We start from the raw sequence: 11,591 nt of genomic DNA on the forward strand, positions 1-11,591 counted from the left end.
CCCACATTCCCACCCTAACACACAGGCTATGTATGTTAATACACCTACCCTCCTCACTCACAGGGCTTGTCATATGGGCCTCCTGAAAACTCCCCATAAGGGCCAGGCACTCTCCTACTTGTCTTTACACTGGCTGCTCCCTCTACCTAGGGACTCGCTTCCTCACCTCCCTCAGGTCTCAGATCAGATGTCAACAAAAATATACCCACTCCCCCAGCTTCTACCCAGCACTTCTTCACAGGCACCTCCCAAAATGGCTTCTCTTTTTTGTCTGTTTCCTTTCACAAGGGCAGGGAGCACATGTAGTCTGTTCTGTTCACTGCTGTGGCCCCACGGCCCAGCACAGCCAGGGCACACAGTAGGTACTCAGTGTCTGCTGAATGACAGCTTTAGCCCAGCCAAATGGGACTATGAAGAGACCCAGAACATAAGGAGCAACAACGGTGGTGCAGTCAGGGTGGGAAGGAAATGGGTCCTGGGGAAGAATCCAGGCTTACTGGATAGAGCACGCCCCCATCCTCGCCAAACCCCCAGTCACCAGGCCAGACCCAGGCTTTGGTGGGGCGGTACGAGCTGAAGGGGAAGGGTTTAGGTTGGAGAGAGCAAAGAAGGCAAACCAAGCACTCAGCTCCGGCACTAAATCAAGTTCTTTACTTTCCAGAAGTGATGGCTAAGGAGAGGAAAGGGGAGGGTGAGATGAGAAAGACAGAGAGAGCGAGGAAATGGGAGGGGAAGAGGGGACAGTAAACCACTGTTCTATGAAGTCTCAGGAGGCAAGTGCTCAAGGTAAAAAAGAGTCCTGGAGGATCGCCGGCGGCTGCGGGAAGCATCTCAGTTTCCTTCTGTGTGTAAGTCCTTGGGGGGAAGGTTGCCGCCGCTGCCACCGCTGCCGCCGCATTAAATAGTTATGTACATCGCAGAGTCCCAGGCCGTGGGCAGGTGGGGGGAGGGAGTCATTTCACCAGGGGCCGAGTTTTATCATCGTCGCCGCACTGGTGGGCTTTGTACTTTTTCACCTCTGCCATGTACTTTGCCCATGCATCACCTTTACTTGTTAATACCTGTGGGGTGGGGGGGGGGGCACAGGAGGTTGGGAAGGGGATGCCAGGGAGGCCAGGAACTGGGATCAGGACTGTCCTGAGACAGCTGACCCACCCCCAGTGTCATCCCAGAGGTCGTAGGTTTGAGGTAAAGATATTCAGAGTCAAGTTATCTGGAGTCCTTGTTGAAAGCCCTCCTCCCCCACCCAGTACCCACATCCAAGGCCCGGAGGCTAGACAGGGAGGGACAGGGCTCATTAGCCAGGTGCTGAGGCTGGAAAAGAAAGGCCACTTGGGCAGCCCCCCACACACAACCTGCTCACCTCATCCTCCGTCTTCTGCTTCTTGGCTACTATTCCCGTCTTGAGGGCTAGTTTGTTCCCGCCTCTGCGCTTGCCCACCTGGGTGAAGGGACAGAAGACTGCAACGGTTACAGGAGCCGGGCCCGCCCTTGGCGGCGCTGAGGCCCACTACACCTTCCTAGCCCGGCCCGGTGGCCCGTCCCGACGCCGCGCCCAGCTCCGCCAGCCGGCCGACCTGCGCAGCAATCAGAGAGGAGCACACGCGACTCAGCGCCTGTCCTGGGCCCATGATGCCCAGGCAATCCTGGGCACCCGGGCTGCTTTCCCACGGAGTGAGAAGAACCCCCACATCCGTGGGGATGGACTCTGTCCTCACTCTCCATGCTAAAACCTCACCCTCCCCTGGCAGTGACCATGCAGGCAGCAACACCTCCCTTTACTGAGCACTTACTGTATGCTAAGCCCTGTGCCAAGTGCTTTGAATGTATCATCATCTCCTTTCACATTCACAGTTACCCTAAGATGAAGGTTATAACCATCCTCATTTTATAGATGAGGAAACATCTTCGAGAAGGTGAGGCCCCTACCCTTGGTCATCCTGGCAGCAAACAATAGAGCTGGTTCAGGGTCAGGTGGGTCCAAGCCACAGAGCAGCATCCGTAACAACTAAGCAACGATGTATCCCCTGCACCTAACCTGGCCTGGCCTGGCTTCTATAGGGTGCTCCAACAACAATGAATAAAGGCAGTGACAACTACTGCTACTCCCACTCAAGGAGAGGTACTTGGCCTCTACACATTTCTTACACCATCCCAACCCAGGTACTGACATTTCCCTTTCCTCAAACAGAAGTCTCAGTCTGGACTTGCATCCTGGGCCTCCATCTTCTCCCATTGACTGAGGGCTGCAACAGCCTTCACAGGCATCATCTCCTCCCCTCAACCTGGCATTAAGTGACCTGCCCTGCTGGGACTAGTCTCACACCCATTTTTGGTGGATGATGAAACTTGACCCCCACTCCATTATTCTCGAGTCAACACTTTTTTCTTCACACCACAGGGACTTGATCTCAATACCAGAGACAAAGCAAGCTCAGAGTGGACCATCAATAAAGGTGCCATTTGTTTCGAGCTCCTCAAACTTGCACTAATGACATTTTGAGATGGATCCTTCTTTGCTGGGGAATGGGGTGGGGGACAGCGAGGGCTGTCCTGTGCATTGTAGAATGTGGAGCAACATCCCTGGTCTCTACTCAGATGACAATAACACCCCACTCCCCCAGTTCTGACAACCAAAACTGTCTCCAAACTTTGCTAAATGGGGGGATCCTCCCCAAATGAGAACCACTGGTTTAGCCCTTCCTATAAGACAGGCGTCATGCTATCTAACCACTTTTCCAGGATGGCCTCACTGAACCCTCATCATTTCAGAAGATGGGACAATGTCCATTTTTCCAAACAGAAAATATGAAGATAGGCCCAGATGCTCAGGAAAGCAGAGGTCTTGTCTGTCATGTTCAACAGGGCATATCCAGCACCTAAGCACAATGCCCAGCACAAGGTAAGGTGCTCAATAAACGGACACTAGCCGAAGGAGACTCAGGAAGTCAAGCAAATTTCCTAAGTCACACAGTAAGCGGTCTGAGTCTCTATTACACACATCTTAGACTCCAGATTTGAATCTGCTTCCCTTCCGAATACTGAGAAATGGTCCCAGTACCTGAAGTTCAAGTACCACTAAACAGGAATCCTGGTTTCCCCAGCCTCGGCTCCCGGTTCTCGAAGGCAAGCTCCGGGGATCTCCACCTCCACCCCCAAACCTCGCGCATCGGAAATCCAGGTTCCGCATCCTCAACGGGTGACCCGGATGGCCCCTTCATCGGGGTCGGAGGGTGGACCTGAATCCCGATCCCTTTTCTCGGGCCGATTCCCCCTGCCACGGCAGGCCCTGGCGCCCGCCCCCACCCCCGCGGCTCCTTACGAAGCTGAGCGTGGGGCCCGGGCCGCCCTTCCTCTTCGGATCCCCGGGACCCGCGGAGGCGGCGGTGGCCTGCTGGTCGGGTCGCGGCGGGCCCGGGGGCGGCTCCTCCTGCCGCTGCCGCTGCTCCTCCTCCATCTTCCGTTTGAACAGCTCGAGGAAGCTGCCGTCGTTGGCGAACAAGTTCACGCCGCCCGACACCGGGCTCGACATTTCTTCATCCCCGCTCTCGGGCGATGTCCCGGGCCCCGACTCAGCCCATCGGCTCCCGCCGCCGCCGCCCGCCGCGGGGCCCGGTGCCTCCCGGCCCGGAGGCTCCGCCCGTCTCCCTCGGGCAGCCATTTTGTCGCCAAGTGCCGCGCAAAGGACTCCGGGAAGGCCGCTTCGGCCCCGCGCTTGCCGCCGGACTTGCAGATCCCGAGCAATGCATGCTGGGAAGAACACTCTGACCCGCAAGCGCCGCGGTGGGGGTGGGGCCTGAGGGGCGGGACGAATGAGGGGTAAAACCTGACTGGCGGACCGGAGGGCCCCGCCCCGCGGACCTTCATAGCCCTCTAGACTCCCGCAGGCGTTATGCGTGCAGGGTCTGCCCCGGAGTTCGACCGTCCTCTGGGGCTGTAGCCCCCACGGGACTGGAGGTGCATTAGCTTTACGGGGCTAGAACCTCCTTCTAGCACCAGGGATAATCTCAGTAAGGAGAGGGATCTCCTCTAAGGATGTGTACTCAACTGACACCTTGGAATCTAGGTCCCTAACTAGGTCTATAGAGGGTATCTAGCCTGGACCCCCGGACTAGAAATGGAGGTGTCTGGGTTAGATACCTGTCTCTGGGATGAAGCTCTCGTTTGGAAATGCGGACACCTAGCTAGCTCCGTGGAGCTGGGGTCCCCATCTGAGAATCAGGGTATTATTTTATGAGCTAGGGTACTCAGAAGAAGCTTCTCAGGAGAAGGGGTATTTCCAAGCCGGGGTAACCCAGTTTATAGTTAAGAGTGTCCGCCAACCGCCTGAGAGACCCATCTTGTATTCCTGCCCAGTGCAGAGGTTCAAACAGGGAATTCGCTGGAGTCTCCCCTTCCACAAGGAGAAAAATACTAAGAAGTTTTCGGGAATAGGGTCCCTTCGAAGACAAGACGCGCGGTTGCAGGTCTGGTCCCTGTCCTGGTCTGCCCAGCATAGGGGTTCAGGGCGCACTGCACAAGGATCTGCAAATTTCGTCCAACCGGAGTCGTTCTCCCTCTAGCCCACTCACAGCCCCGAGACCGGTCTTCAGCCAACTAATCAATTCATCTATGATTGGTTAGTGTCAGGAGCCAGATGGATCACAGCCAATTGGATAAGAGGCGAAGGGCCTGAGAGGATGTTGTGATTCAGCTTGGAGAATAGAGGGGAAAAGATCGACAAGAAGTTGAGCCTATGGAGTCAGGCCAGGGCGGACCTGGGGTCTAACTTCAGGGCATGGACCGGTGTTTGGCTGGTTGCTAAGGAGAGATTGGCGGCTACCAGGACCTGAGAGTGATTGGTGAAAGTAATAAAAGATATAGCCAATGAAAAGAGTGCTGCGAGACTTAGGGTCCAATCAGTGAAGGGGAGTATTCTGGAACGTACCAATATGTTAATTAGGCAGGGGGAGTCTTTGAAAAAACATAGACGAGAGATCGACAAGGTGAACCCTGGAAGAGGAGAACTTTGGAAATATAGCTTCTGTTAGCTCCCAAAAGTAATGTCATGGGGAAATTAACTCGGGTTGCTAGCCCTAATGGGGATATAACATGGAATTTCCCCTGTTGGTACTTTGCGTGGTGCGCTCCGCTCGATCACGTGAGCCGGTTCCAAGATGGCGGCAGGGGTAGCCGGTTGGGGGGTTGAGGCAGAGGAGTTCGAGGATGCCCCTGATGTGGAGCCGCTGGAGCCCACGCTTAGCAACATCATCGAGCAGCGCAGCCTTAAGTGGATCTTCGTCGGGGGCAAGGGTGGTGTTGGCAAGACCACCTGCAGGTAAAGAGGCTGTAGCGTGGGCCGGAAAGATGGGTGGGATGTACCACTGGGCGAAGGGGAGGCCAGGGATCGCTCTTCGACCCCGAGCTGAGCACTGGGGTTGGGCCGGGGTCTTCCGGGTTGTACTCTCCAGAAGTTACCTGGAGCAAATGGAAGAAACCTCCTGAATGCGGGCCTGGCACCCTCTGGTAAATCATCCCCGTTGTGGTTCAAGGGCGGAACCACACTGAAGCCAACGCTCGGGGGCCAGGAGAGCACTTAAATGTCCCAGTCAGCTGTGGACCAGAGTGAGCTCAAAGTATAGGGAGGGACACACGGGGGCAAACTATCCTAGTCTGAGTGAACCTTGCCAGTCTATGCCCACGTGGAGATGGAAGGCAAGGGTACATAATCGGATTATCCCAGTCAACTGGGAGGAGAGGGTGGGATTCCTGGGGCAAATTATCCTGGACAATTGGTTTGAACCATCCTGAGTTTAGCAGGAAGTGCAGGGGACCCCTTAGCTTAGAATTGAGGAGGTACAAGGGACTCCTTAACTATGCTGGCTGGACCGTGCCTCTCTGTGCCAGCAAAGAAGAAGCAGGCATCGAGCCATACTGAACCCCACCACGCTAGCCAGCTGGAGGGGTCAGTAGGTGAGGTCTGAGAGGGTACCTCTGCAAAGATTGAGACTTAATTCCACAATTAGCCATATTCTCGAGGCCCGGCCAGCTTCTGAGCCCCACATCTTTCCATGCAGACCTAGGGAGCAGAGCCTAACCCCTCACCCCTTGCCTTTTGACCTTTCCCTTGCCCAGCTGCAGCCTAGCAGTCCAGCTATCCAAGGGGCGGGAAAGCGTTCTGATCATCTCCACCGACCCAGCCCACAACATCTCGGATGCATTTGACCAGAAGTTCTCCAAGGTGCCCACCAAGGTCAAAGGCTATGACAACCTCTTCGCCATGGTGAGTGGAACAGGGCTCAGCTCCCCACTCAAGCAAAGGCCCGTTCAGGCCTTTCCTGTGAACACCTACCATCAGCTACAATGTCCTGCCCATTCTACATCCTCTGTCTAGTTTCATTCCTTCTTCCACATACCCAGAGGGGAACAAGTGAGGAATGCTTGTGGAGTGGAAAGGAAGCCACAGTGACGAGAGCTTAGCAGTGAGCAACGGGAGGGAGACGTCAGAGAGGTGTAGGACCTTATAGGCCACTGGGAGCAGTTTCGCTTTGATTCCAAGTGTAATGGGAAGCTGTTCATTTTAAGCAGGGCACTGTCATGGCCAAATTAATTTTTCAAGAAGTTCCCTATGGCTGCCATGTGGGGTTTGGATTGTAAGTTGAGGATGGAAGCAAGGAGCCTAGGGCAGTGACTAGGCAAGAGATGATGGCAGCTGGAACTCGTGTGTGGGGCAGAATGTTGGGGGAGACATGGTTAAGTTTGGGATGTATTTTGGGAGTACAGCAATGTGACTGCTTGGTTGTAATGGGTGAAGGAAAGAAATGGATTAAGTACGTCTCTCAATTGGTTCCTGAGCATCTGGGATGGGGGAGACTAGGAAAGAAGCAGGTTTAGAAGGGACAAATCAGGAATTCTGTTTTGACCATGGTGAATCCAAGGTTCCCACTGGACATCAAGTGGACACATCAGGATAGTGACCTTTGACATTGATTTGGAAGTCATTGTCCCAAAGGTGGTATTTAAAGCTGTGAGTGGAGGAGAATGTGAGAGAACAGAGAGGCCCAGAAACAACCTGAGGGCACATCATCATTTAGGGTCCAGCAATGAAGGAACCACCACTGAAGTGAGAGAAAAGCCAGAGGGTGTGGGCTCCTAAGCTCCAGAGGACAAAGGACTTGGGCAGGAAGAGGTTGTCGTCTCCAGTAGGCGCATCAGTTTTAGAGAGACCACCCTAGAAGTGGGGGCAAAAGCCTGCCTGTAGTGGGTGAGCTGAGGAGGTGGAGACAGTGATTGGGGCCAGCCATGATAGGGGCTAAGAAATGGGGCCATCACTGGAGCAGTATGGGAGAAGAGTTATGGAAGGCCTTTTTTTTGTTTTTTAACTTTTGAAATTTATTTTAAGTTCGTTTTTCCAGGACCCGTCAGCTCCAAGTCAATTAGTTGTTTCAATCTAGTTGTGGAGGGCACAGCTCACAGTGCCCCATGTGGGAATTGAACCAGCAACCTTGTTGTTAAGAGCACCGCGCTCTAACCAACTGAGCTAACTGGCTGCCCCCTGGAAGGCTTTTTTGAGAAAAGAGATGCTAGAGCATGATTTTTTTGCTGACGCAAATGCTCCAACAGGGAGGGATAGGTAATGTTGCAGGAGGGAGCCAGGATGCTGGCAGAGGATGGTCCTCAGGTGGGCATGAGCTCCATCCAGCACACAGACCCAGGACTTGGACTACGCCAGGGCCAGGGACTCAAAGGCAAGGCCAGGGGTATGGAGTATTTCCGGGGGGTGGGAGGGGCGGCGATGAGGGTGTTGGCAGCCAGGGGCTTTTCTTTCTCACTGAGGCACAGGTGAGGCACAGATCTCAGCAGGGAGCAAGAAGCGAATGGGGCAGAAGGGCTTTGAGGAAGGTTAAGATGTGACATCAACACTCCCAAGGCTGGATTGTCTGGCTGTCGAATGCCTGTTGGAGATTTGTGATCAGGAATACGGAGCAAGGTGGAAGTCATTCGTCAGGCGTGTTCCCCTGCTGCTCACCTCAGTGCAGCCGTACCAGAGAGCCAGGATGGGGATTTTTGCAAAACACAGAGGGAAAGAGGAGTGTTTGCTGAGACAGCCTGTGGAACCCGGGCTGGATAAGGGTGCCGGCCAAGAGGGACATCAACAGTGAACTAGGGGGCAGGGGTGAGTGGATGAGGTGGCCCGAAGAGGTTTAAATAACTGAGGTAGGGGGTGAGGAGGCCCGGGTCAGAGGGGTACGTTAGCTTACAGGTGACCAGTGACTAGGAGTAACCCATCCAGGGTGTGACTGTGAGGGTGATGGGTGAGGTGATGGGTGGGCAAGCTCTATGCAGGGAAATGACCTCTTAGGCCATTTCCCTGAGTTGGGGGCTTCACGGGGGGACCCATGAAGTCACCAAGAAGAGGTGACACAGGCAGAGGATAGAGAAGGAGGCATCAAGTCCAAGACTGACCCGGGAGCCCAGGAATGCTCATACCTTTGTGAATTCCACATCCATGTTGAGGACCTACTGTGTGCCAGACAGTTCCTGGTATCCTCGTATGGCTGACATTCTGGTTGGGGAGACATGAGACATGTGATAAGTAAATCATGTGAAGAGAGGCTAGATGTTAAGGAGAAAAGAAGGTGGGACGGGAGGCTGCTGCTATGCTGTTAGATGGGATGGCGAGGGAAGACTCACATTAGAGGAATGATCTGAAAGCAGTCAGGGCTCTGGGTGGGGGACTCGCCAATGAAAGCCCTACAGAGGCTTTGGCTTCCCTCTGGGGACACTGATCCACCTGTTTGTGAAATAGCTTGATCCTTTGTGCAATCCCGGAGACCTTTAGTGTCTGAGGGAGGGCCATGGCACCTTGGGGGTCTCCCCAGCTGGGACCTGACGCAGGACTGAGGTTTGGGCCCTCCGTGCTGTCCCCTGGCCTGGAGCCCGCCAGGATGAGAAGGCATCTGCAGAAGCAGCAGCAGCCTGAGTCTCAAAATCTCGGCTCCTCCAGGAGATTGACCCCAGCCTGGGCGTGGCAGAGCTGCCTGATGAGTTCTTCGAGGAGGACAACATGCTAAGCATGGGCAAGAAGATGATGCAGGAAGCCATGAGCGCCTTCCCAGGCATCGATGAGGCCATGAGCTATGCAGAGGTCATGAGGTCAGGAACAGTGGGCTGGTGCTGCCTGGGGCTGGGGTGGAAGAGAGGGGAAAACGGGCCTGACCCTCATCTCCCTGCAGGCTGGTGAAGGGCATGAACTTCTCGGTCGTGGTGTTTGACACGGCGCCCACGGGCCACACGCTGAGGCTGCTCAACTTCCCCACCATCGTGGAGCGGGGCCTAGGCCGCCTCATGCAGATCAAGAACCAGATCAGCCCCTTCATCTCACAGGCAGGCAGGGCCCCAGGGCATCCAGGCATCCCCTAAGTGGGAGCCAGTCCCCAGGTTCCCAGATGTGCAATGACAAAGGCCTTTCCCACACACAACCCCTCTGTGTCCACTCTTCCCAATGGGTGGGATGGATCTTCACTCTGGGGGAACTGTCCCCTACTCCGCAGGACTTGATGTCCCCACTCCCGCCCACTGAGTGCCCAGAGAGAACTTGAAAGCACATATTCCAGACCCAGGCAGCCTGGGTTCAAATGCTCTGCACTCGGGTAGGACAGTTATGTGACCTCAGGCAAGTCCCTTCATCTCTCACAGCCTCACCTTCCGTGACTGTCACATGGAGAGCATGCGAGTGCCCCCATGGGTTATTAGCATGACAGTGTGACGACCTTAGTGACAAACACACTTCTACACACACATCCCACACCCCTGGTGATGTGTGTGGTCCTCTCCGGGGGCCTGTAGTCACATTTGTGGAGCGCTTATTGTGTACCAGGCACTGTTCTGACCACGACGTGTCAGCTCAACTAGCACCCGCTCTTAGAGGTGAGGTCTCCACATGGGGAAACTGAGACTCCGGGAGGTCAAGCCACCTGGCCACAGCCCCCTGGAAGAGGCAGAGCTGGGATTTGACCCCTGTGGGCTGCTCGAGGGCCCATGCCTTTAACCACTGGGAGGTGTCCGGAGCCATCCCCCCGGGTGTTTAGCAAGCCCCCAAACCAGGAGGTGTAGGGGCCCAGGGAAGTCACGAGCTCTCGCATTTCCTCCCCACCAGATGTGTAACATGCTGGGCCTTGGGGACATGAACGCAGACCAGCTGGCCTCCAAGCTGGAGGAGACGCTGCCCGTCATCCGCTCCGTCAGCGAGCAGTTCAAGGACCCTGTGAGTCACGGTACAGGTGGGCAATGAGAAGCTCGGGTTGGGGACTGGGCCAGCACCTGGCCCTCACTGTTTTTTCTCGCACCCTGCAGGAGCAGACAACTTTCATCTGCGTGTGCATCGCCGAGTTCCTGTCCCTGTACGAGACAGAGCGGCTCATCCAGGAGTTGGCCAAGTGCAAGATCGACACACACAACATCATCGTCAACCAGCTTGTCTTCCCAGACCCTGAGAAGCCCTGCAAGATGTGTGAGGCCCGCCACAAGATCCAGGCCAAGTACCTGGACCAGGTGCGCATGCCCAGCCACCTATCCAGCCCTCACACCTCTGATCCTGGAAGTGGGAGCCTGGCCCAGCCTAGCCACAGCACTGCCAGCCATTTACCCTATGCTCTGACCCTTTGCTGCATCCCACCCCAACCTCCCGCCCTTAGCCCTACTTCAGACCCTTCCCCCTAATTCTGGCCCTCAAGGACTGGCTGGCCTGGTCCCGGTTATCTCTGACCCTGGGGAGCGGGAGGTCTGGCTCAGGGATCTCAGACCTGACTGGCACCACCCCTACCAGTGACCTGTGAAGCCTCTGACCCTGGAAGGCCCCCATCCTGACCCCTTCCATCTACCCACATTCTGTCCCTGCCCTGCGGCTCCCTGACCGCTGCCCTCTGCTCCCGGCCGCAGATGGAGGACCTGTACGAAGACTTCCACATTGTGAAGCTGCCTCTGCTACCCCACGAGGTGCGGGGGACAGACAAGGTCAACACCTTCTCCGCTCTCCTCCTGGAGCCCTACAAGCCACCCAGCACCCAGTAGCACCGCTGCCAGTTCCAGCTGCTACCATTTCATATCCATCCTCCACTGTACCGGGGCAGAGTTTGCACAAAGTACCCCCATAATACAGGGGGAGCCACGTGGGAGGCGGGGAGGGGATTTTTTCCCCCTGGTGGGGTTGGGGAGGCTGTAGCTGCCCCCTATCTCTCCCTGCCTCTCAATCCTCAATAAAATGATCTTAAACCACTGTGGGTATTGATACAGGGAGTTTGGGAGTCAGCGCCTCCATATACAATTGCACAGGTTGTGCACTGCGCAAAGATGACACATCTAGAGAGGTGCAGTTAAAACAACAAACCTGTGTTTATTATGGCAATTTTGGAAAGTGGTGGCTTCAGTAAGGGGGTGTTTTCTCTCACTCTGTAAGTAGGGGTGTCCCTGCTGGAGTGGAAGAGCATCTGCCAACTTCCTTTGAGACTCAGAGCGTGGGAACCAGGAGACCCCTTGGAGAGCCCGAGGCTGGTGGGGAGCAGATTAGGCCTGGCAGCTGACCCAACACTACCTGCTGTTTGGTTTGGAAA

At 55.4% G+C, this 11,591-nt stretch overlaps 2 protein-coding genes across 3 annotated transcripts; one reads left to right on the forward strand and one right to left on the reverse strand.

Annotated features, from left to right (window-relative positions):
- Nucleotides 1-629: 629 nt before the first annotated feature.
- TRIR (telomerase RNA component interacting RNase) lies at nt 630-3,745 on the reverse strand. 2 transcript variants are annotated; one of them, XM_019746174.3, is made up of 3 exons: nt 3,323-3,736; nt 1,364-1,441; nt 630-1,061 (listed from the first exon to the last, which is right to left on the reverse strand). In XM_019746174.3, exons 1-3 carry the CDS (start codon nt 3,659-3,661, stop codon nt 954-956), a joined length of 525 nt encoding a protein of 174 aa, XP_019601733.1. In that variant the 5' UTR covers nt 3,662-3,736; the 3' UTR covers nt 630-953. The 2 variants fall into 2 exon arrangements, with proteins under 2 accessions (XP_019601733.1, XP_074194146.1); XM_074338045.1 differs by lacking the exon at nt 630-1,061 and having other exon boundaries at nt 1,365-1,441; nt 3,346-3,745.
- A 1,388-nt stretch (nt 3,746-5,133) lies between these two features.
- On the forward strand, nt 5,134-11,257 carry GET3 (guided entry of tail-anchored proteins factor 3, ATPase). Its single transcript, XM_019746236.3, has 7 exons — nt 5,134-5,317; nt 6,115-6,262; nt 8,987-9,135; nt 9,216-9,366; nt 10,139-10,246; nt 10,336-10,533; nt 10,921-11,257. Exons 1-7 carry the CDS (start codon nt 5,157-5,159, stop codon nt 11,050-11,052), a joined length of 1,047 nt encoding a protein of 348 aa, XP_019601795.1. The 5' UTR covers nt 5,134-5,156; the 3' UTR covers nt 11,053-11,257.
- The last annotated feature ends 334 nt before the right edge of the window (nt 11,258-11,591 follow it).

The sequence above is a fragment of the Rhinolophus sinicus genome, chromosome 15 (assembly GCF_057876585.1).
Source record: "Rhinolophus sinicus isolate RSI-liver-muscle chromosome 15, RSI-T2T, whole genome shotgun sequence".
NCBI lineage: Eukaryota > Metazoa > Chordata > Mammalia > Chiroptera > Rhinolophidae > Rhinolophus > Rhinolophus sinicus.

Bases quoted from the DNA above. Each gene is read 5' to 3' on its own strand.
- TRIR (XM_019746174.3), bottom strand. From the start codon at position 3,661: ATGGCTGCCCGAGGGAGACGGGCGGAGCCTCCGGGCCGGGAGGCACCG. The intron at 1,442-3,322 runs GTAAGGAGCCGC...CCCTTCACCCAG, and splicing joins CGGGCCCCACGCTCAGCTTC to GTGGGCAAGCGCAGAGGCGG. The intron at 1,062-1,363 runs GTGAGCAGGTTG...CCCACCCCACAG, and splicing joins AGCAGAAGACGGAGGATGAG to GTATTAACAAGTAAAGGTGA.
- GET3 (XM_019746236.3), top strand. From the start codon at position 5,157: ATGGCGGCAGGGGTAGCCGGTTGGGGGGTTGAGGCAGAGGAGTTCGAG. The intron at 9,367-10,138 runs GCAGGCAGGGCC...CCTCCCCACCAG, and splicing joins TCAGCCCCTTCATCTCACAG to ATGTGTAACATGCTGGGCCT. The intron at 10,534-10,920 runs GTGCGCATGCCC...TCCCGGCCGCAG, and splicing joins AGGCCAAGTACCTGGACCAG to ATGGAGGACCTGTACGAAGA.